The sequence below is a fragment of the Tarenaya hassleriana genome, unplaced genomic scaffold, assembly GCF_000463585.1.
Source record: "Tarenaya hassleriana unplaced genomic scaffold, ASM46358v1 Cleome16, whole genome shotgun sequence".
Taxonomy (NCBI): domain Eukaryota; kingdom Viridiplantae; phylum Streptophyta; class Magnoliopsida; order Brassicales; family Cleomaceae; genus Tarenaya; species Tarenaya hassleriana.
The window spans coordinates 863,703-882,016 of NW_010965019.1; the positions used below are offsets into that span (position 1 = coordinate 863,703).

Consider the following 18,314-nt stretch of genomic DNA (forward strand, 5'->3'; position numbering starts at 1 on the left):
TAATTTCAATCATATAGTTTATTCTCAATTTCGACATTAGAGATTAGTATTATAGTATATAACTCAATATAGAATACCCAGTTATAAAAAAAAATACAAAAAAAAATCTTATGAAAAAAATTATGATGTTTTTTTATAAAAAAAATGGATGCCCCTACAAAAGAAACTGGTAAAATCACATTGAGAAAGCACATCCACACAAAGATAAGCGTGCACGACCTTAGGTTGTAACATTAAACGGACGAAGACAAAAGCATAAGAACGTGATAGAGATTTGATTTGAAGTGCTGCAACTACTCTCACCAACTTGTCTTAAAATTGTATTTTCAAAAGTACTTCAAATTCAAAACATAAATATACACGAAATTCCAAATATAAACAAAATTAAAAAGGGTTACACTTTACAACAACATACAATGCACTGCACATGTCATCAAATTAACTTAACCCCAGATCTCGCTTCAATTTTTACACCTTTTTTTTTTTTTTTTGCAAGATGGGTTTAAAGAACTAAAAAGAAAAGAAGACATCAAAACAAGACTTTATATGTTAGGAGGAGGACCAGATAACTTGGTACACACGTAACAAGAAAAGGGATATATGTATACCTTTAGGGTTTAAGAGCAAACTTCAAGATTGATCTCTTGAGATCATCGTACCGACAACGTTGATAATCCACCAGAACACATAGCTGTCTTATCGCATCTCTCTTCTCTTCTCCTAAGCTCACCAATTCAACCTCTTTCCTCTTCACTTCGATCTCAAGCTCTTTGATTCTCGTGTCGAATTTGCTCAGAACCTTTGCTAAACCCAGTTTCTCTGTCCGTGTCACTTCACTTGCTTTGTTACAAATGCATATTGTCTTGGTTTTATCTTCATCTCCTTTCCATTCATACAATCCATCTTCATTTCTTTCCCAAATACCATCATACCTTACACACACACATGTATACAAATCTTCAATACCATCCATTTTTCTGTAAAAACCAACAACATTCATCATTTCCTAAACCCAAAATCAGTTTTCGGATTTCATACCCTACACCCATATCAAAGCATATAATTTTAAAAATGGAATGATAATAGACGAAATTGATTAGGATTTATAGCTATTGTACCTTATAAGCAGATTTTTCCATCAATCGCCCCAAAAAAATGACGCAAAAATCGCTCCAAAAGCTCAAAAATCTGTAACAAAGGAGGTGCCCTAAAGGGAACGATATAACAGGAAGCGAAGGGGAGAGATGACGGACGAGAGTTTCGGGGCAAAAGTACTTTTTCAAATAAAAAGTCCACGTGTGTTTAATTTCATTTTTGAGGGTATTTTTGACTTTTTCAAAACAGGGATATTTAAGTAATTTTGATAAAATAATGGTGTACAATTTGTTAAAATTTAACATATTGTTTTTATTGTTGCCTTATATGAACGCATTCAACCATTAATTTCGTGAACCATTAAGTATAGTTATTCCTAATATTCACATATATACAAACACATTGTTTTTATTGTTGCCTTGAATGAGCGCATTTAACCATTAATTTCGTGCCAAAAAAGAACCATTAGTTTCGTCGTTGCGATGGGTATCATTATAACTCAATGGAAAACTATAAATAACATCATTTTCTGAATATATTTATTATATAAATAACCGAAAATAGAATAAATTTTAATTACACAGTGAGTACTGCCTTTAATTATATATAACTTATCACACTAACAAAGTCAACAAACCAAAGAGAGAAAATATAAAGAAAATGGTATTAAGAAATCTATTATATTTGACTTTTAAATCCATTTTCTGTCATATCAATGCTTTTTTAATTTATTTATTATTCGTTTTCAACCGAGTTAAAATCCAATTTGGAAAGATTAAGGAGTTCGAGTATCAAATTGGAGACGGAGTTTAATTTCAATCATATAGTTTATTCTCAATTTCGACATTAGAGATTAGTATTATAGTATATAACTCAATATAGAATACCCAGTTATAAAAAAAAATACAAAAAAAAATCTTATGAAAAAAATTATGATGTTTCTTTATAAAAAAAATGGATGCCCCTACAAAAGAAACTGGAAAAATACCCATCCACACAAAGATAAGCGTGCACGACCTTAGGTTGTAACATTAAACGGACGAAGACAAAAGCATAAGAACGTGATAGAGATTTGATTTGAAGTGCTGCAACTACTCTCACCAACTTGTCTTAAAATTGTATTTTCAAAAGTACTTCAAATTCAAAACATAAATATACACGAAATTCCAAATATAAACAAAATTAAAAAGGGTTACACTTTACAACAACATACAATGCACTGCACATGTCATCAAATTAACTTAACCCCAGATCTCGCTTCAATTTTTACACCTTTTTTTTTTTTTTTTGCAAGATGGGTTTAAAGAACTAAAAAGAAAAGAAGACATCAAAACAAGACTTTATATGTTAGGAGGAGGACCAGATAACTTGGTACACACGTAACAAGAAAAGGGATATATGTATACCTTTAGGGTTTAAGAGCAAACTTCAAGATTGATCTCTTGAGATCATCGTACCGACAACGTTGATAATCCACCAGAACACATAGCTGTCTTATCGCATCTCTCTTCTCTTCTCCTAAGCTCACCAATTCAACCTCTTTCCTCTTCACTTCGATCTCAAGCTCTTTGATTCTCGTGTCGAATTTGCTCAGAACCTTTGCTAAACCCAGTTTCTCTGTCCCTTCCTCCGCAAGTTTTGTCTCTAGTTTTGATAGTTTCTCTTTCAACAATGATTCTTGAGCTTCTCTGCATTCTAGCTTCGCAGCTAGAGTTTCGACCTCGTGCTTCATCTGTTCTGTCTCACTGTTCTTCTCCCTTACCCAAGTTCTCGCTGCATCCATCTCTTTGGCAATTCTTGTGACTCGGGCCGTGTATTCTCCGGCTTCTTCTACTTTCTTGATTGCCACATCAGATCGAGTGAGTCCATGTTCGAACATTTCCTTGATTTTCTTGAACTGGGTTTCACAGAAAGCGAGGTTTCCTTTGCTTTCTCCATTTCCCATGTTTTCTCGGGTCTTGATAAACTCGTGCTTGCTTTCTAAGTGTATCTGTTCAGCCACGTGAATCCTCCTGTACAGTATTCGGATATGATCTTCCATTTTCATCCTGAAATCGTCTGCTAATTCTTCCATTTTCCTCTCGAGAACAATGGGGTTCAATTTTGGGTCCCGAATTGAACCAAAGGACCCTCGTTTTACTAGCTTTTGATCCTGCTCCGAGAGCTTATCAATGGTGTCCTTTTGTTCTTTGAGAAGTTTCTGCTGATCTTTGATCTTCGCAGATAGCCTGTGGTGAAGCAAATAAAGAAATTGTCAAGATTATGCAAAGATTGTGGAAGTGTATTTTAAAATTCTTCATAGTCAGGTATAGTCCATTTTCTATAATATTACTCTAAAGTTGCATTTCACTGAATAATCTTGACCTGTATTTAATCTATTGAGGTTCTTTTTTGCCGTGGAAAAATCAAAATTTTCTTTTACCTTCTAATTATATCATCTTGTTCCTTCACGGGTTTCTGCGGATCAGAAAGTTTCTTATCCAGTTTCATACTCTGAACTTCTATTTCTTCAATGTTCTTCTTCTGTTTCTCCATCTGTGATGAATCCAACTCTGCCATTTTTGTATGAAGCTTCTGATTCTCCTCCCTAAGTCGATCAAGCTCAGTAATCTTACTCTTCATCTGATCGCTAAACTCGTATTTCTCCTTCTGCAAACTATTGGTTTCGAGTTCGAGTTTCTCCACTTTTGTCAACAAAATTTTCTTTTCTTCTAGAATCTTCAGGTCAGCCTTAACCCGTTCCTCTGCTGCTTCCTCCAGATGCTTCAGTCTCATCTGAGTCCGTGCAACTTCTTCGGTTCTCTTCACCAGCTCTGATTCTAATTCTTTTCTCTGATTGCGTAATGACTCAAGTTCATGTTGTGAAATATTTACGTGATCCATCAAGTCCTTACAATGTTTTATCTCCTTGTTTTTCTTATCTTCGACGTCTCCTGCCAATTCCACGTTCTGGGTACGCAAAAAATCTGTCTCCTGTTGCAGATTACTCACCTGACTCTTCAAATCTTCGATTCTTGATGTTAGTCTGACCTCACTTATCCCAAACTTGTTCACAAGATTTGATATCTCATGTCCTTTCTCCTTCAAGACCAGTTCCAAACCCAGGATCCGACCTTGCAGCCCTTTGTTTTTCTCTCCCAAATGCTTAGCCTCACCCGCTCTCATCACAATCTGTTCTTCTAACTCTCTGTTCCGATCTTTCTGAGCTCTCAGCTCAGAATCTGCATCACCGAGCTGTCGTTCAAGCTCTTTCACACGTTCAGTTAGTTCCTGTTCTCTCTCTCCAGTCTTCCTCCTTAGATTCTCGTAAGTTAACTCTGCCTCCTTCAGCTTCCTAACCACTGCTGCATGTTCCGAGTTCAATGCTTCAAACCTCAGTTTTGACTCTGCACTTTCAGTCTTTTCCTTAGAGCTCAAATTCCCAGCAACAGCTTCATTCACATTACCAGGGAGGTTACTCTCAGTTTCCTCTGAAGAGTAATATTCCCAATCCGAACTGGAAGATGAAGCAGCAGTATGTATTTTTCCACGATTTCCTGAATACCCTTCTTGTAAGTCATCAAATATGGAATAGAGAGATTGGCACTGCTCGTGAAGATCGGTGATGAGGCCGAGAAGCTCTTTCTTGGCTTCCTTTGGGATCTTGTTCTTGGTCTGGATAAACTTGAGAGCTTTTGACACCTTCTTTTCTACTTCTGCAGGTATGACAATAAAACTACAAAATTTTACATAAAACAAAAACAAAAGTTTCAAAACTCTCTTCTTGAGTGGTTCCCATTCTATTACTTGAACAATCTCTGTACCTGCTTTCGCCTTCTCCATTTGCAAAACAAATCCTTCTGAACTTCCTGCTCACTCACAATGTAATCTCGAACACACCCGTAAAGGGTAACGATCCCGTCATGGTGCGAGCTGTCTGACTTTCCCCTGGAAGGAAAACAAGTTTTATGATTCTTTATCATAACAGAAGGAAGAGTCACTGTTTTAGGATGTGTATTGAGATGAAGGTCCTGCAATTGCCTAGAAAATGCATTTGCATGAAACCATGCTCTTCCGTCTATGATGTTCAACCTCATATCGTAAAGGCTTGGTATGATAAATCATGCAAATTCTTAATAAAGAAACCTTAAACAACCAAATTGAAATCGAGCTTTTTTACCAATACCTTTTTCCCCACAAACCTTGACGATGAGAGATTCAAAAAGACCGAAATAAAAATTCATCGAAACGCATCATGGCAACTTTGCATGACGAGTATATATATACTAACGTAAGATAGGGTCCCGCATGAAACGGTAAAAAGAATGGGTATCGAATGAAGAGATTTGATCAAATGATTTTGATATAACGGAAGAAACAAGAGGACCAAAGTAAAGAGCCCATCGTTTTCATACGCATATGATTCCACCAGGGATGGGAATGATTTTCTCGATCCGTCGATTTCGTTCTCAATAACAACTGGTTTCCACGTTCTACCAATTTATACCTCTAGAGAAATTTCAACCAAATCTTTCACCGCATTTTCTCGGCAGCCAAACAGGAGTAAAAAGAAAATGAGACCTAAAGTCGCACGATCAATCTCGGAGAGAAAATTTTCAAAATTACCGGCAGAATCTGGATCGCGAATATTCCTTCTCCGAAGGGCCGATTGAAAGCAACAAGATCTACCTGAATTCTGAATTGGAAAAATTAATTTTAGCCGAAAGGAACATGATTTGATTAGACAAAAAAACGAGAGGTGGGAATGAGAAGGGAAAAGAAAATGGAGGAGCAAGTTTTTTCTCTTTTATGGTTTCTTTTTGTCCTAAGCAGGGGGGGGAATGCAAAATTTGGCGCTACATTTACTGTAAATACCCTTCGATTTGAAATATATTTACAAGCAAAAACCACCACGACGAAATATTCGTTTTCTCGTTCTCCTAAAATCTCGGGGAAGTATCAAAAATGCGAAAAGAAACCGCGATATGTTGCGAAAGACGGGGCCAATAATCTATCCACGCTCCCAGCCATCGCCGTCCGAATATCAAGAAAATTTAGGGTATACAAACTTGTAATCAAAATGTTCGGTATTGTATACCCGGATTCGGACCGATGGGATGAGCATCCGTATGCAAAATATACTTGCATAAAAACAAGTTAGATTTTTTCAACAAAAATTTAAAATACATCCAAATGTAGTCTATAGACAATTCCAAAATATAAACCCAACATCAATAGATTCAATACAACTTCAACCGGTTTTAAACACTATATATTTATAGTATATAAAATTTCAAAATATTCATAAAAGGTGTATATATGCCTTTTTAAATGCATACACGATATCCACAGATTCCACTAATATAAACCAACTTCCCGAACTCAAAAACTACTCTAACCAAATTTGCATTAAAGATCGGATATCATACCCGCCACCCACCCCTTGCATCACATATTTCACAATAGCCAAAATGGTATTTTCGTAATAACGACTCCTCCTTGAGAGAGCGACAAAAATATTTGCTAAAAACACACAATTAGTGAAAACACGTACCAAATGATAAAAAATTACAAGATAAAATAGACAGTTGCAATTGGAAACCAAAAAGTCTAAAAATCATCCTCGGAAACCTTCTGTTTCTTCCATCTATAAGCAGCCTCCAGAATCTTGAGATTCGTCGTCTGAGATTCTTCGGGGAACAAGTAGTCGATGTATTCCTCGTACCTGCATATTCATAATATTCATCCACAAGAGATTAACCAAAGAGCTTTTTTTTAAAAAAAACGAATGTTCAAAAGATTCAAAGAAGAAGACATACTCAGTGGAACCGTCTTCTCTGGTAATGGGCTTCCTCTTCTTGAGCTTCTTGGGAAGCTTGGGTTGAACCACGCTCACGTCACCCATCTCACCGAAGCTGGACTCCATGTTCAACCAGTCCTCCAACAGTGTTGCTCTTTCTTCCTTCAGTTCAGGCGCCGAGTCCTTGAAATACATGTTCGCCCTCTCGAAAACCCCTGAGCCAAATATCGTCGTAAGACCAAATATTATACATAGATAACATCAGAATAACACCCAACCCATTTTTTCTTTGACAGATGAAAACATAACATGAATCTTCCAGACAAGACACTAGTTAATGTAAAGATTTCGGGTGGGTTAGCTTAAGTTACCTCTAGCACGTTGGATGCAATCCGATTTATGTTGGAGTTGTTCTTGGTCAGATACCATCGTGTCTTGATCAAAAGAAGAGGCTTCAAACTTCGCATAGCTGACCCATACCTTGTAATGCTTGGTACGGTCGAGGAGTCTCTCGTATAGAGCTCTTGTCCTCCCGGTTTCACCTTCTGATATCTCAAAATCGATATATGCCTGTCACAACACAACCCATTAGAATTCTTGATCATTCTGTTTGAAAAATCGCATTAACACTTACTCTGTCCACCAGGAAAAATAACAACACATTTTCATGCCAGACAATTAACAAATCACAAGGTCTCAACAAGACAAGAAAGAAAGACACATCCACAACAAATACGGAGAATCATATACGTGTGAGCACAGAAACTCATAAGACAGCAATAGCCATTCCTAGGTTCAAGCTACTGAAGAAATGAAGTGACGGATAAGGAGGGGAAATGTCCATATTCAACTTCTAAATTCTGGTGTTTAATGAATAACATTTGTACTGCAAACACGAGGACGTGGAAGAAGCACGTAGATACACGCACAAATCGCAAAAAGTGGAGTAGAGCAAAATCTACTAGAACGTGATAAAGCCAGAAGCGGAAACCTCTATATGCATCAGAATCTAAAATTTCCAGCACACAATATGTTAAGCAAACAAAGCAGATTAAAGCAAACTGGTCAAAGGAAAAATCCATTAATGAGGCACCTACAATAGTCTACAATTTCTAAAGCCAATGCATTGCTAACTACTGAGACACTTAAAAACAGAATACAAAGAACAAGAGGCGATGTCCATGTCCAATAAGCCTGATCAAATCATTACAAATATAAGAAATTCAAGAGTTGTGGACCAAAAGGCAAATACCTTCCATAGCAGCTCAGGCATGTCCAAAGCTGGCTGTGATATTGCAAGCTCAAAAATAGCCCTAGCCCGCTCAGTTTCAGCAAGAGATCTCTCTAACTCAGCGTATTTGCTCCATGCATAGCAATTCTCCGGGGACCACTCCAAATACCGCTCGTACAATCTTCTGCACCTATCTATGTTTCCCAGCTGGAGTTCGATCTCAATGTACTTTTTGAATATCTGTTCATTGAAAAAAAAAAGATCAGAGTAACCAAGTATGCTTAACATAATATAGCAGCAAACTGGCTCCAGTTTAAATGCTGGGCATACCTTATCTTTTGGGGCTTTTCCAATGGCATTGCCTAATATCTGCCGAGCACCCTTGAGATTCAATTGCCGGATCTCAAACTGAGCGGCAAGCAACCATATTTTGGCAAAGGAAAATTTCTGATGCGGTATAAGGTTCAGACACTCTCTGAAGACATGGGTAAGCCAATTCAGAAAAGAGTTGGTTTAAAGAATCTAAATAATCTGTAACAACAGAAGCTATTTGGTAAACCATAAACATAATGGAAATGTACGTAATTTCTTGTTCTGAACACACGGGCATACCTGTAAACATCTCGTGTTCGCTCGACATCTTCCGCTTCAATTTCCTCACATAACGCATAATTAATCCTACACCATTTCATGACAAATTGTAAACAGACCATATGCCAACACGAGATGTACAAGAAACCACAAACAGAGGGGGGTTTAACAAGAAACAGAATTAATTCTAAATGACGTAATGGCCCAACAGTTAAAAACCTTAACACAGAACTATATGTGACCAAGACAACCACTGCCAAACTACTAAAGCAAGCCTTGATCAACACCATAAACTCAGAACTTTTGAAGAAATCAATACCATGTTTAGGGTTATTGCCGAAATCTGTAAACAATACCAAAAGGGAGAACTCACCAGAGGTAAATGTATCTCTGCCAGTAACGTTTCTCCTGGGCAGGCGGAACATTTGCAATGGCCCTTTCATAGACTTCTCTGACTCGATCTCTGTTGGCCACGCTCTCCTCTAATCTAATATAGTCGAACCATGAATCATAATTCAAAGGGTTCTTCCTCACCTCATCCTCATATTGAAACCTCCTCTTCCCAACAATCGCGTCTTCGATCCCTTCCTTATCTCCGTACTGTTTCTCAAACGCCACAAACTTCCTATACAAATCCTCAGCCCTTCCTTTGGGAATATGATCAAGTGCAAACTTATATATGAACCTAGCCCGTTCTACTTCCTTGCACCGTTCCTCAAACTCGGCAAATGCCACGAAGAGCTGCTCAGCTTCTTCGTCATCTGCGAGCTTCTCGGTGGCGCGTTCGTACACATTCCTTGCACGCGCCACCTCGCCGTTCTTCATCTCGAACTTTGCATATCGAATGTACGCATTGACCTTGGGATGACATTTGACAAATCTCTCAAATATCGATCGAGCTCGATCCACCTCATTGTACCTGAGTTCAAATTTGATATATGAGTGCCAGCCTTGTAGGTCCGGCGCCCAATCCATCCAACGCTCAAAGATTTGCCGAGCTCCGGCGACATTCCCCAATATTTCCTCCATATGGATGTACTTGTACCAGAGCTGGTCCACGCGTGGGAGGAGCGTGACGGCGCGGTCCCATACATTCCGAGCACTGTTGACGAACTTGTTCTTCATCTCGAACTCGGCGTACTTGAGCCATAACGTGTGGTTCCTGTAATCGACTTCCAGAGCGCGTTCCCACACGCTCCGTGCACGCGCGTAATCCTTCTGCGACTCCTCCCACTGGGCGTACTTCACCCAGATTCCAATGTTCCACCGAGCGCGTCGGATCTGGTCCTCAAACTCTTTTCTACGGCGGAGGCGATAGTCGGCCAGCTCCGTCGTGTCTGTTATCTTCTGTTTTGGAGGCCGGATTTCAGCCTCTTGCCTCTCACGAGCTTCCCGGAGAATCTGCTCGGCGGTGATCTGCACCGGCGCCGGCGTCTTGTTCTTCACACGAGTCGGCCTCGGAAGCTTAACTTCCGTGTCCCTGCGGGTTAAATACCCAAGGGTTGGGTCCGAATCCTTCCCGGAAGCCATTTTTGACAGCGAGGACTCTTCGACGATAGGGTTTCTACCTTTCTGGATATCTGTTAAGGGAAATTCAGTACGAAGCTTACATCAAACAACTTAATTCGTCAATTTTCTACACTACAAAACATAAGAATTGGGATTTTCTAAGAAATTGGGGGTTTAGGGTTTCAGAACTTACATTTAGAATTACGATTTCGATCTTCGATTGAAGGAGAGACGAAGCTGATATTCGGAGATACGACAGAGCTCCACGAGGCCGACAGTCACCGTCGCGACGCCGAATGTCACCGCCGTGAGACGATAGTCGCGGCCGAAGAGTTTCAGTCGGGAGGGGGGGGGGGAGAGAGAGAAAGGAATCTTCGAGAGAGTAGAGGGACAAAAGGGTTTCTTAAATCGGTTGAACCGAAAACTTCCGGTTTGGCGAACAATGTTTCGTACGGTGGAGAGATTGGGCCCATGGGCTTTCATGTTTCGGCCTTCTTTTGTCAAATTTCCATTTTTCAAAATTTATTGTTTTTATTGACCGGATCGGGCCAAACCAAGTCCGAAGAATTACGAGAAGGGCTGGCCGGATCCAAAACATAAACGGGTCTAGAATTTTAGGCCTGAAATCCTGTCCGATGAATTTTTGTATGATTTCGAGTCCAGTTTTGTATCTGAATATTCGAAAAAAAAATTAAATATATACAAAATCGTAAAAACCTTATATATAAATAATAAAAAATCAAATCAACACTCATATGTCAATTTTCTAAATTATGGTTGTCTTCTAAAAATTTATATTAATATTAGCAAATATTAATTAAATAGTAAATATATATGAGTATTATATTTCCAGTGTTATGGTCATCTCTCCTCAAAGATCCATATTGTTATATCTACCGGCTTCAAATGCATGCATTAAATTATTTTTACTTGGCATATAATTTTTTTTTTGGTAACCGGGGAGTTCATCTGTCCTTTGGTCCAACATACATCTACGAAAAATTCTGCTGTCTTTTGGTCCAACCTATATCTCTCCACATGCGGGAGCAGCCGTTGTCAAAGGCTATAATTAGCCTCCCTCCCCAATTGCGAGGTTTGAACCCTAGACGTGAAGCCCCTTTGGGACATCACTCTAACCATTCTGCCTCAAACATTCGGGTAGAGCATACAAATTTACATGATACTGGTGAGGAATTTCTTCCAATCAAAAGCTCAGAAAGGATGATTCAAAAGGCGGAGAAAAATTCTTCTACTTATTTGGAATTTATAATAAAACTAGCCAATTGAGATGCTTGCAATTCTCTCTTCTCACCTGTAATCATACTGTTCAAATGTTTTACAAACAACAAGACGCATTTTTAAAAAATCCAAGTCGTCCCTGGTGGCAAACCAACGGCCGCCACGCGGCCAATGAAAAAACCGAGGCACTTGCTAAAAAAAACATTTCATCAATATAGCAAGGAATCATAACTAAATCTAAAACCATTGAAAGAAAAGAAACCGAGGAGAAGACAATTTTAGTTTAACACAGACATCAACGCAAAAGGCATCAGCTTTCATCTTAACAGTTTCAGACAGATAAGTGGTAAGTTCATGCCCGCAGACATTTGATAGAAAGACAGACCTTAAATTCAAATCCCATCTGTTTTCGTTGATGATGGTCTTTTTTTTTTTTGTAAGAAAAAGATAGATAGATGAAGAAGCCATCTCTCAGTAAGAACCGAGTGATACGAGGAGCTGAAGCAAAGGTTAGCCCATGGCATACTTCTGGGTCCAGCTTCTCCCGGTCGCCTCGTACTTGGCTCTATCGGTTTTGTACATGTGTGCTATCTCCGGCACCAATGGGTCATCCGGGTTTGGGTCCGTTAGCAGGGAACAGATTGATAGCAGGACCTGTCAAGTGATAGACCAGAGAGGAAATCAGATGTGTATTCATTCAAGTCTTGCTTGACATAAAGAATGCACAACCTTATCAGATTAATTCAGTGGTATGGACTCAAATATGATTTCCAAATGCAAAAGGGGTATGATATAAAGAAGATCTGAAGATGATGACCTTGGATATGGTGAGCGCAGGGCTCCACTGCTCTTTCAAGATGTCGAGGCAAATGCTTCCATTGCTGTTGATGTTTGGATGGAAGACCTTCGTCCTGAATGCAACCTGAAGCAAACGACGATTAAGAGTTGCTTTTGATATTGTGACGATGGTTTCCTTTGTTCTTCAATGGTAAATACAAATAGGTTAGTAGTACCTTTGGAGGTTTGAAAGGGTAGTCCGGAGGGAAATGGATAGTGACGAGAAACACTCCGCCTGCATATGGACTGTCAGTAGGACCCATAATGGTAGCTTGCCAGTGAAACATGTCTTCAGCAACGGGACCTAAAAAAACACTCAATTTATTCAAAGGAAACAACAGAAGTTAACCTAAATGAACTTATGTAATGCATAAAGGAGAACACAGGAGAAGACATAAAATGCTCTTCCACGTCAATGTTCTAAGGTATGCTCTTCCTCTAGAATATTCATGCATGAGCAGACTAAACATTTCATACGATAGCCTCTTGGAGACAGTGGAGAATGGAGAAAAAACCACGCAACATAGACGATGATGATGTGAACAGCAGAAACTATTACGCAAAATTTTCAAATGGCACAGATTACAAAGTCGAACCCATCCAGATGGAGGTGAACGTCAATACACAAGACATCAGAAACCAGCAGCAACCTACACAATAAATCTCACAAGCTCTCACTTAGAATTGGGGAACACGAAGACCATTTTTTTCTTGACCTCACATGCTGCTACGAGCAAACACTAGCACGGTGCATCCCGAGCCATGACTAAGGGTGCAGCAAAATCATAAAATCCATCAATCATGGCTACTTAGCTCAGCAAACCAAAATCAAATAGTACAAGGGCAAGCCAAAAACAAGCATCCGCAGCTGGAGGAGGGGAATCACCATCCAAAATCCAATAAAGATTAAAAAAACAACAACAACAACAGCAAATGTTTCTTTTTTTATCTTCGGGAAGAATTATTACGTAAACTAAGATTACACTGCCGAAACAGGTAAAATATCTCACCTATGAACAGATAATCGCGAAGCCACAGACAACAGAATATCATCTAGGAAAAACAGAGCCAAACACAATGGTACAAACATGAAAGCGAAGAACTTGTGCTAACCTGCGCTGCACGAGGTTGGAGGATCTTTCTGGAGATCCTTCAGCTCCTTCAAGATCCGTTTCGACGCCATTTCGCCCAAACAAACCCTGCAAAAAAAATCCAAGCAAACCCTAGATCGATTCAGCCAAAACGGCTTCGAATCGGAAAATCTTCACAAAACAGGACGAAGATCGAATAAATGGGGCGACAATCCACCGAATTTCCCAAAGAATTAGGGTTTACCTCAGAGAGATCCTCCGAACTCAGTCGCGATCCGGCTCCTGCAGCAGACGAGAAAGCTCCCTGCGAAGGAATGGGAAGTTTGGGATTTTATATGCTTGATAACTGCAAGGGAATTATTTGCACATACAATTTGATAATTATTAGTTTTTTCAAAAGGGAATCAATAATAACGTTTTAGGAAAAAAGATAAAATTCGAAAGGGATGGGCTGACCCATTATACTTGGATGGTTTTGATTTATTTGAATTAATATATTGTAAATATCTCTTATATAATTATTAATTCATTGATAGTTTGATACCCAACTGTATTTGTAAACACTATGATTAATTATACATGGCCCGACAATCGCAAAAATTGTTCGTAAAGAATAAATTCCTCTTCATCTTTGAGTTTAAAAAAATGGTGGAACTATATATAAAATGATAGGGAAATTTTAATGATAAAATATTTTTTTCACAGGTTCTTTTAGGATTATGTATTAATACTATTAAATTTTTATAAGTTACAAAATTTTCGATTTTATTTCACGTATTTTTCATAATAATGTTTTGCGATTTGCGCCGTGATATATCTAAAAAAAATGAACAACTTGAACTGAATTTTAAGAGAGACGGTACAAACTACAAAGAGAGAGTTCAAGACACTACAGGGCCAAATGGGATTTATTTAAACATTATAAATCGGACAATTATGAATTTTTTTTTCAAATCTTAAAAATATATGATTGATTGGAATGTAACAGAAAACAAATATATAAAGTTTATGTTAATTACAACAAAATCAGAGTGGCGCAGCGGAAGCGTGGTGGGCCCATAACCCACAGGTCCCTGGATCGAAACCAGGCTCTGATAAATAGAGTGGCTTCCGTTCATTTTTTTAAATTTTCCTTTTCAGCCCTCCGAATTTCGTAATTTCACAGAAAAAAATAGACTAAGAAAAACATTGATTGGTCACCGATTGTCCCTCAGATATAATTACAAAACTGTGGTCTGCAAATAGGACAATCTGTGAATCACCACATCGTCATCCTCATCATCACTGCGGGATCTCGAAGCAGAGTAGCAAGGGCGGTTTTTGTTTTGCCGATCTATCGTCTCCTTCGTAGTTGGTGGGTTGAATTTTTCCGGCAAAGATGAACGACGCGGATGTCTCCAAGCAGATCCAGCAGATGGTGAGGTTCATCCGCCAGGAAGCGGAAGAGAAATCCAACGAGATCTCCATCTCCGCCGAAGAAGTTCGTCACTCTTCTCTCTCTCTCTCTCTCTCTCTCTCTCTCTCTCTCTCTATCTATCTGTTCATCTCGCAGTGATTTTTTTCCGAGTTTCACTGTGCGGCTGCGTTTTTTTTTTCCGGTTTGGTCGCTCCTTTTCTGAGGTATTTTTGTTTAGTCGCGCTGATCTCTGTCGGAGAAGTGAGATCGCAGTTCGTTTCCTTCGAATCTTAGTTTTTGTCGGAGAATTGATTGATTTTGCTGAACTTTACTGCGTTTAGTGTTGGTCAGAGTTCATATCGTAAGGGAAACTGCTTATCTAGAAGTTGGACTTGTTTGTTTACTTGATATGGATCGTGGTCTGATTGTTTTCTTCCAATATTAATTTTCCTCGAAGAATTATTTGATTTTGCATAATCTCCCCATGGTTACTCTCTTTGACAGTTCATAGCCTTGGAAAATTGCTGATCTGCAAGTTCGATTTGTTCGACTACTTGACATGAATCGTTGTCTGAATGTTTCATTCAAATCTTAGTTTTTCTCCTCGAATTATTTGATTTTTCTGAACTTAACTATATTTCGTGTCACTTAGAGTTCACACCCTGGGGAAATTACTGATCTGGAAGTTGGTTTTGTTCATATAATTGACATGAATCATGGTCTGATTGTGGATATGTGAATATGGTGTTGCAGGAATTCAACATCGAGAAGTTGCAGCTGGTTGAGGCGGAGAAGAAGAAGATCAGACAGGAGTATGAGAAGAAGGAGAAGCAAGTGGAGGTCCGAAAGAAGATGTGAGCTTACCTTCTTGTCCCCTCATCTAATTAAGATACTAACATTATATTCTTCGGGATTCTGGTGTCTGTTTGCCATTGTTTGAGATCTGTCTTCTTTGTTCGATCTGTTTTTAGGTCGAAATCATGATTTGGGTTATCTGAAATTGCCGTTTTTTGTTTGTTTTATCCACTAATGGTTACTGAAGAGTATGTCGAACATGTCACCATGTGCACATAGGCATATAGGGGTGTCAATCGATTTATATATCTCTGTGAATGGTTGTTTGTAATCCTCTGTCTTATTTTCTTGCAAAATGTTTGTAAGATGTCGGTGTTACCGTTAACAAGAGAACTTTCCCTCTGAACTTATGTGATTGAGCGTGTTTGTGCATGTCTGTTCAGTGAGTATTCCATGCAGCTGAATGCATCAAGGATCAAAGTTCTACAAGCCCAAGATGACATTGTCAATCAAATGAAAGAGGAAGCGGCAAAGGAACTTCTGAAAGTTAGCCATCACAACTTCTTCGGTCATCACCACCATGCGTATAAAAACCTTTTGAAAGATCTCATTGTTCAGGTGGGTTTGGAGACAAGTTCATCAGAGCTTCTGGAAAATCCTGTCCCTAGCTTTATTTTCCAGGGATACATTGATTCAGTTTTTCGTGGGAATCGATCTTATGCATTGCAGTGTTTGCTTAGACTGAAAGAACCTTCAGTATTACTGCGTTGTCGTGAAGAAGATCTGGAAATGGTGGAATCCGTACTGGATGATGCAAGAGATGAGTACGCTGAGAAAGCAAAGGTTCACACCCCCGAGATCTTAGTTGACAAGGATGTCTTCCTCCCAGCTGCTCCTTCTGGAGATGATCACATTGGTCCTCACTGGTAAAAACCTTTCCCCTTCTCTAACCAATCTCAGATCAGATCGTTGTATCACCTACACATATACACACCACACCTGTACGAAGAGCATGCATATATGATGGGTACTGGCTTTTCCTGCTGCCATGTTGGTATAGATATGGTTATATTACCCGGGCAAGTTTGGTTTTTGAATTACAAGAGACAAACATAAATGCACATTCGTCATGGAAATTGCTCTTAACTAATTACAGTTCGGGAGGAGTGGTGCTGGCATCACGCGATGGGAAGATAGTGTGTGAGAACACACTTGATGCAAGGCTTGAGGTTGCATTCCGCAAGCAGCTTCCTGAGGTAAATTGTGCCTTGCACTTTCATCTTTTGCTCATCCCTTTCTCCTTTGCCGTGAAAATTCTTCCAGCTGCCCTTTTTTCCCCAGCGGAGGAAGAAGACCCTCTTTTTTTTTTTTTTGTCATCATAATGCCACCAAATTCAATTAGCTTCTTCAATCACACTTTTATATTGTATCCAATCAGATTTTTTTCCTCCCGAAACCTGTAAAAACACAATGGTACACGAATGTTCATTGTGCAGATCCGGAAGTGGCTGTTTGGAAAGGTTGGTGCCTGAAGCACTCTTCCCTCCCGACAAAAGGCACATAGAGGTTTGGTTTGGTGTCCCATTTATGTGTGTGTGTGGTAAGTGGTTTTGATTATCTTATGGCTTGGGTGAGATTCCATTCGTCTGTTGTATTGTATTCTGGTTTGAGTGCACTCTTTTTTTCCCCCTGAAGACGAAAATGAAATGACGGAATGAATGAATAAACAAAGTGCCTGTTTTTCAGATTTCTGTTAACCAACTTGCTTCTCTTTCGAGTTCTTATTGTTTTTATTCTTTTTTGTGTCAAGCGCATTATATGGAATCTTTTTCTCAAAGTCTAAAAAGATCTTATATGAATTTACAAATGTGGATATGAAATATCTTTTAATATATAGATATTTTATGGCCCAATATATATATTGTGATTGGGCTGAATATCAAAATAAAATGCCAGAAAATGCAGGCCTATATTAAATGGCTCATTAGGTTTTTTCGTATATAACCCAAATTGGTGACTTTAGGTTTAGATCTTAACATGGGTTTGTATGATAATGTTTGTATTAGTTGTTTGTTTGTTTTTTTTAAACCCATGAACTTGGGTCGTCGATGTGTCCAGACTAATTATGAGAGTAAATGATTAGCATATATTATCTTTTTTTTTTAATTTGATATTCGAATTCCGATGAGAAACGTTTTACGCAATCGTTTCACTTTCACGGTAGAACTATACAAGTTGGTTGGGTTTGTAAAACTCTTATTTAACTGTTTTTATTCTATCTTGTAACCTTAATGTATTATTTAATTTAAAAAAAAAAGAGCCTAATGGTCTGACCATTCAACACCTTCAAAGGCTAACGTAACCACTTTGACAATTATTGAGACATATAAAATAGACCAAAATAAGAGGTAGTGTCCAAGTTCGATATGGGCAGGGCACACCAAATTTGATTGAGGAAAAACATTATAATAACAAAAAAGAAATGTCAACTACACACATCCCAAATTAAAATATTAATAAAAAAAAAAGATTCTGTTAAAATGAAAACGGCGTCGTATAGGTCGTCAGGAGAGATTCAACTTAATAATAATATCATCAGTCTATTTGGACACTTTTGTCCCTTCACTCCATCGACGAGTCCGTCACCTTTCATCGTATAAATATCTCCGCCAGGCGTTTCTTCCTCACTCTCTTTCCATCTCTCATCACCATCTCTCTCTCTCTCTCTCTCTCTCTCTATCTCTCTCTCTC

General features: G+C 38.7%; 5 protein-coding genes and 1 non-coding gene across 11 annotated transcripts in view; 3 read left to right on the forward strand and 3 right to left on the reverse strand.

Annotated features, from left to right (window-relative positions):
* Nucleotides 1-345: 345 nt before the first annotated feature.
* LOC104809342 (myosin heavy chain, non-muscle) lies at nt 346-5,982 on the reverse strand. 6 transcript variants are annotated; one of them, XM_010535300.2, is made up of 5 exons: nt 5,701-5,982; nt 4,899-5,022; nt 3,518-4,790; nt 2,654-3,323; nt 346-760 (listed from the first exon to the last, which is right to left on the reverse strand). In XM_010535300.2, exons 2-5 carry the CDS (start codon nt 4,915-4,917, stop codon nt 611-613), a joined length of 2,112 nt encoding a protein of 703 aa, XP_010533602.1. In that variant the 5' UTR covers nt 4,918-5,022; nt 5,701-5,982; the 3' UTR covers nt 346-610. The 6 variants fall into 6 exon arrangements, with proteins under 6 accessions (XP_010533602.1, XP_010533601.1, XP_010533600.1 ...); XM_010535299.2 differs by having other exon boundaries at nt 346-810; nt 2,704-3,323; nt 5,701-5,981; XM_010535298.2 differs by lacking the exon at nt 346-760 and having other exon boundaries at nt 2,239-3,323; nt 5,701-5,976.
* A 535-nt stretch (nt 5,983-6,517) lies between these two features.
* LOC104809343 (crooked neck-like protein 1) lies at nt 6,518-10,572 on the reverse strand. Its single transcript, XM_010535304.1, has 8 exons — nt 10,399-10,572; nt 9,070-10,276; nt 8,718-8,783; nt 8,436-8,580; nt 8,127-8,345; nt 7,246-7,444; nt 6,894-7,089; nt 6,518-6,799 (listed from the first exon to the last, which is right to left on the reverse strand). Exons 2-8 carry the CDS (start codon nt 10,224-10,226, stop codon nt 6,685-6,687), a joined length of 2,097 nt encoding a protein of 698 aa, XP_010533606.1. The 5' UTR covers nt 10,227-10,276; nt 10,399-10,572; the 3' UTR covers nt 6,518-6,684.
* A 1,167-nt stretch (nt 10,573-11,739) lies between these two features.
* On the reverse strand, nt 11,740-13,727 carry LOC104809345 (ubiquitin-conjugating enzyme E2-17 kDa). The gene is made up of 5 exons (XM_010535305.2): nt 13,617-13,727; nt 13,395-13,480; nt 12,458-12,585; nt 12,262-12,366; nt 11,740-12,098 (listed from the first exon to the last, which is right to left on the reverse strand). Exons 2-5 carry the CDS (start codon nt 13,462-13,464, stop codon nt 11,955-11,957), a joined length of 447 nt encoding a protein of 148 aa, XP_010533607.1. The 5' UTR covers nt 13,465-13,480; nt 13,617-13,727; the 3' UTR covers nt 11,740-11,954.
* A 670-nt stretch (nt 13,728-14,397) lies between these two features.
* On the forward strand, nt 14,398-14,469 carry TRNAM-CAU. Its single transcript has one exon. It is a non-coding gene; the product is annotated as a tRNA-Met (tRNA).
* A 119-nt stretch (nt 14,470-14,588) lies between these two features.
* Nucleotides 14,589-17,324, forward strand: LOC104809349 (V-type proton ATPase subunit E3). The gene is made up of 6 exons (XM_010535309.1): nt 14,589-14,852; nt 15,522-15,622; nt 16,007-16,181; nt 16,293-16,489; nt 16,720-16,819; nt 17,060-17,324. Exons 1-6 carry the CDS (start codon nt 14,751-14,753, stop codon nt 17,093-17,095), a joined length of 711 nt encoding a protein of 236 aa, XP_010533611.1. The 5' UTR covers nt 14,589-14,750; the 3' UTR covers nt 17,096-17,324.
* Nucleotides 14,867-18,314, forward strand: part of LOC104809348 (6-phosphogluconate dehydrogenase, decarboxylating 2, chloroplastic) — a 5,138-nt gene continuing 1,690 nt past the window's right edge. The window contains 1 exon segment of the mRNA XM_019202101.1: nt 14,867-14,884. The gene's annotated coding sequence lies outside the window, so the exon portion shown is untranslated.

Bases quoted from the DNA above. Each gene is read 5' to 3' on its own strand.
- LOC104809342 (XM_010535300.2), bottom strand. The intron at 3,324-3,517 runs GTAAAAGAAAAT...GCTTCACCACAG, and splicing joins CAAGATGATATAATTAGAAG to GCTATCTGCGAAGATCAAAG. The intron at 761-2,653 runs ATCGAAGTGAAG...AAAGAGCTTGAG, and splicing joins CGAGAATCAAAGAGCTTGAG to ATCGAAGTGAAGAGGAAAGA.
- LOC104809343 (XM_010535304.1), bottom strand. From the start codon at position 10,226: ATGGCTTCCGGGAAGGATTCGGACCCAACCCTTGGGTATTTAACCCGC. The intron at 7,445-8,126 runs GTATTTGCCTTT...GTGTTGTGACAG, and splicing joins TGCCTGAGCTGCTATGGAAG to GCATATATCGATTTTGAGAT. The intron at 7,090-7,245 runs GTAACTTAAGCT...TATTTGGCTCAG, and splicing joins TTGCATCCAACGTGCTAGAG to GGGTTTTCGAGAGGGCGAAC.
- LOC104809345 (XM_010535305.2), bottom strand. From the start codon at position 13,464: ATGGCGTCGAAACGGATCTTGAAGGAGCTGAAGGATCTCCAGAAAGAT. The intron at 12,367-12,457 runs GTACTACTAACC...CGTTTGCTTCAG, and splicing joins ACCCTTTCAAACCTCCAAAG to GTTGCATTCAGGACGAAGGT. The intron at 12,099-12,261 runs GTCATCATCTTC...ATCACTTGACAG, and splicing joins CTGCGCTCACCATATCCAAG to GTCCTGCTATCAATCTGTTC.
- LOC104809349 (XM_010535309.1), top strand. From the start codon at position 14,751: ATGAACGACGCGGATGTCTCCAAGCAGATCCAGCAGATGGTGAGGTTC. The intron at 15,623-16,006 runs GTGAGCTTACCT...ATGTCTGTTCAG, and splicing joins GTGGAGGTCCGAAAGAAGAT to TGAGTATTCCATGCAGCTGA. The intron at 16,820-17,059 runs GTAAATTGTGCC...TTCATTGTGCAG, and splicing joins TCCGCAAGCAGCTTCCTGAG to ATCCGGAAGTGGCTGTTTGG.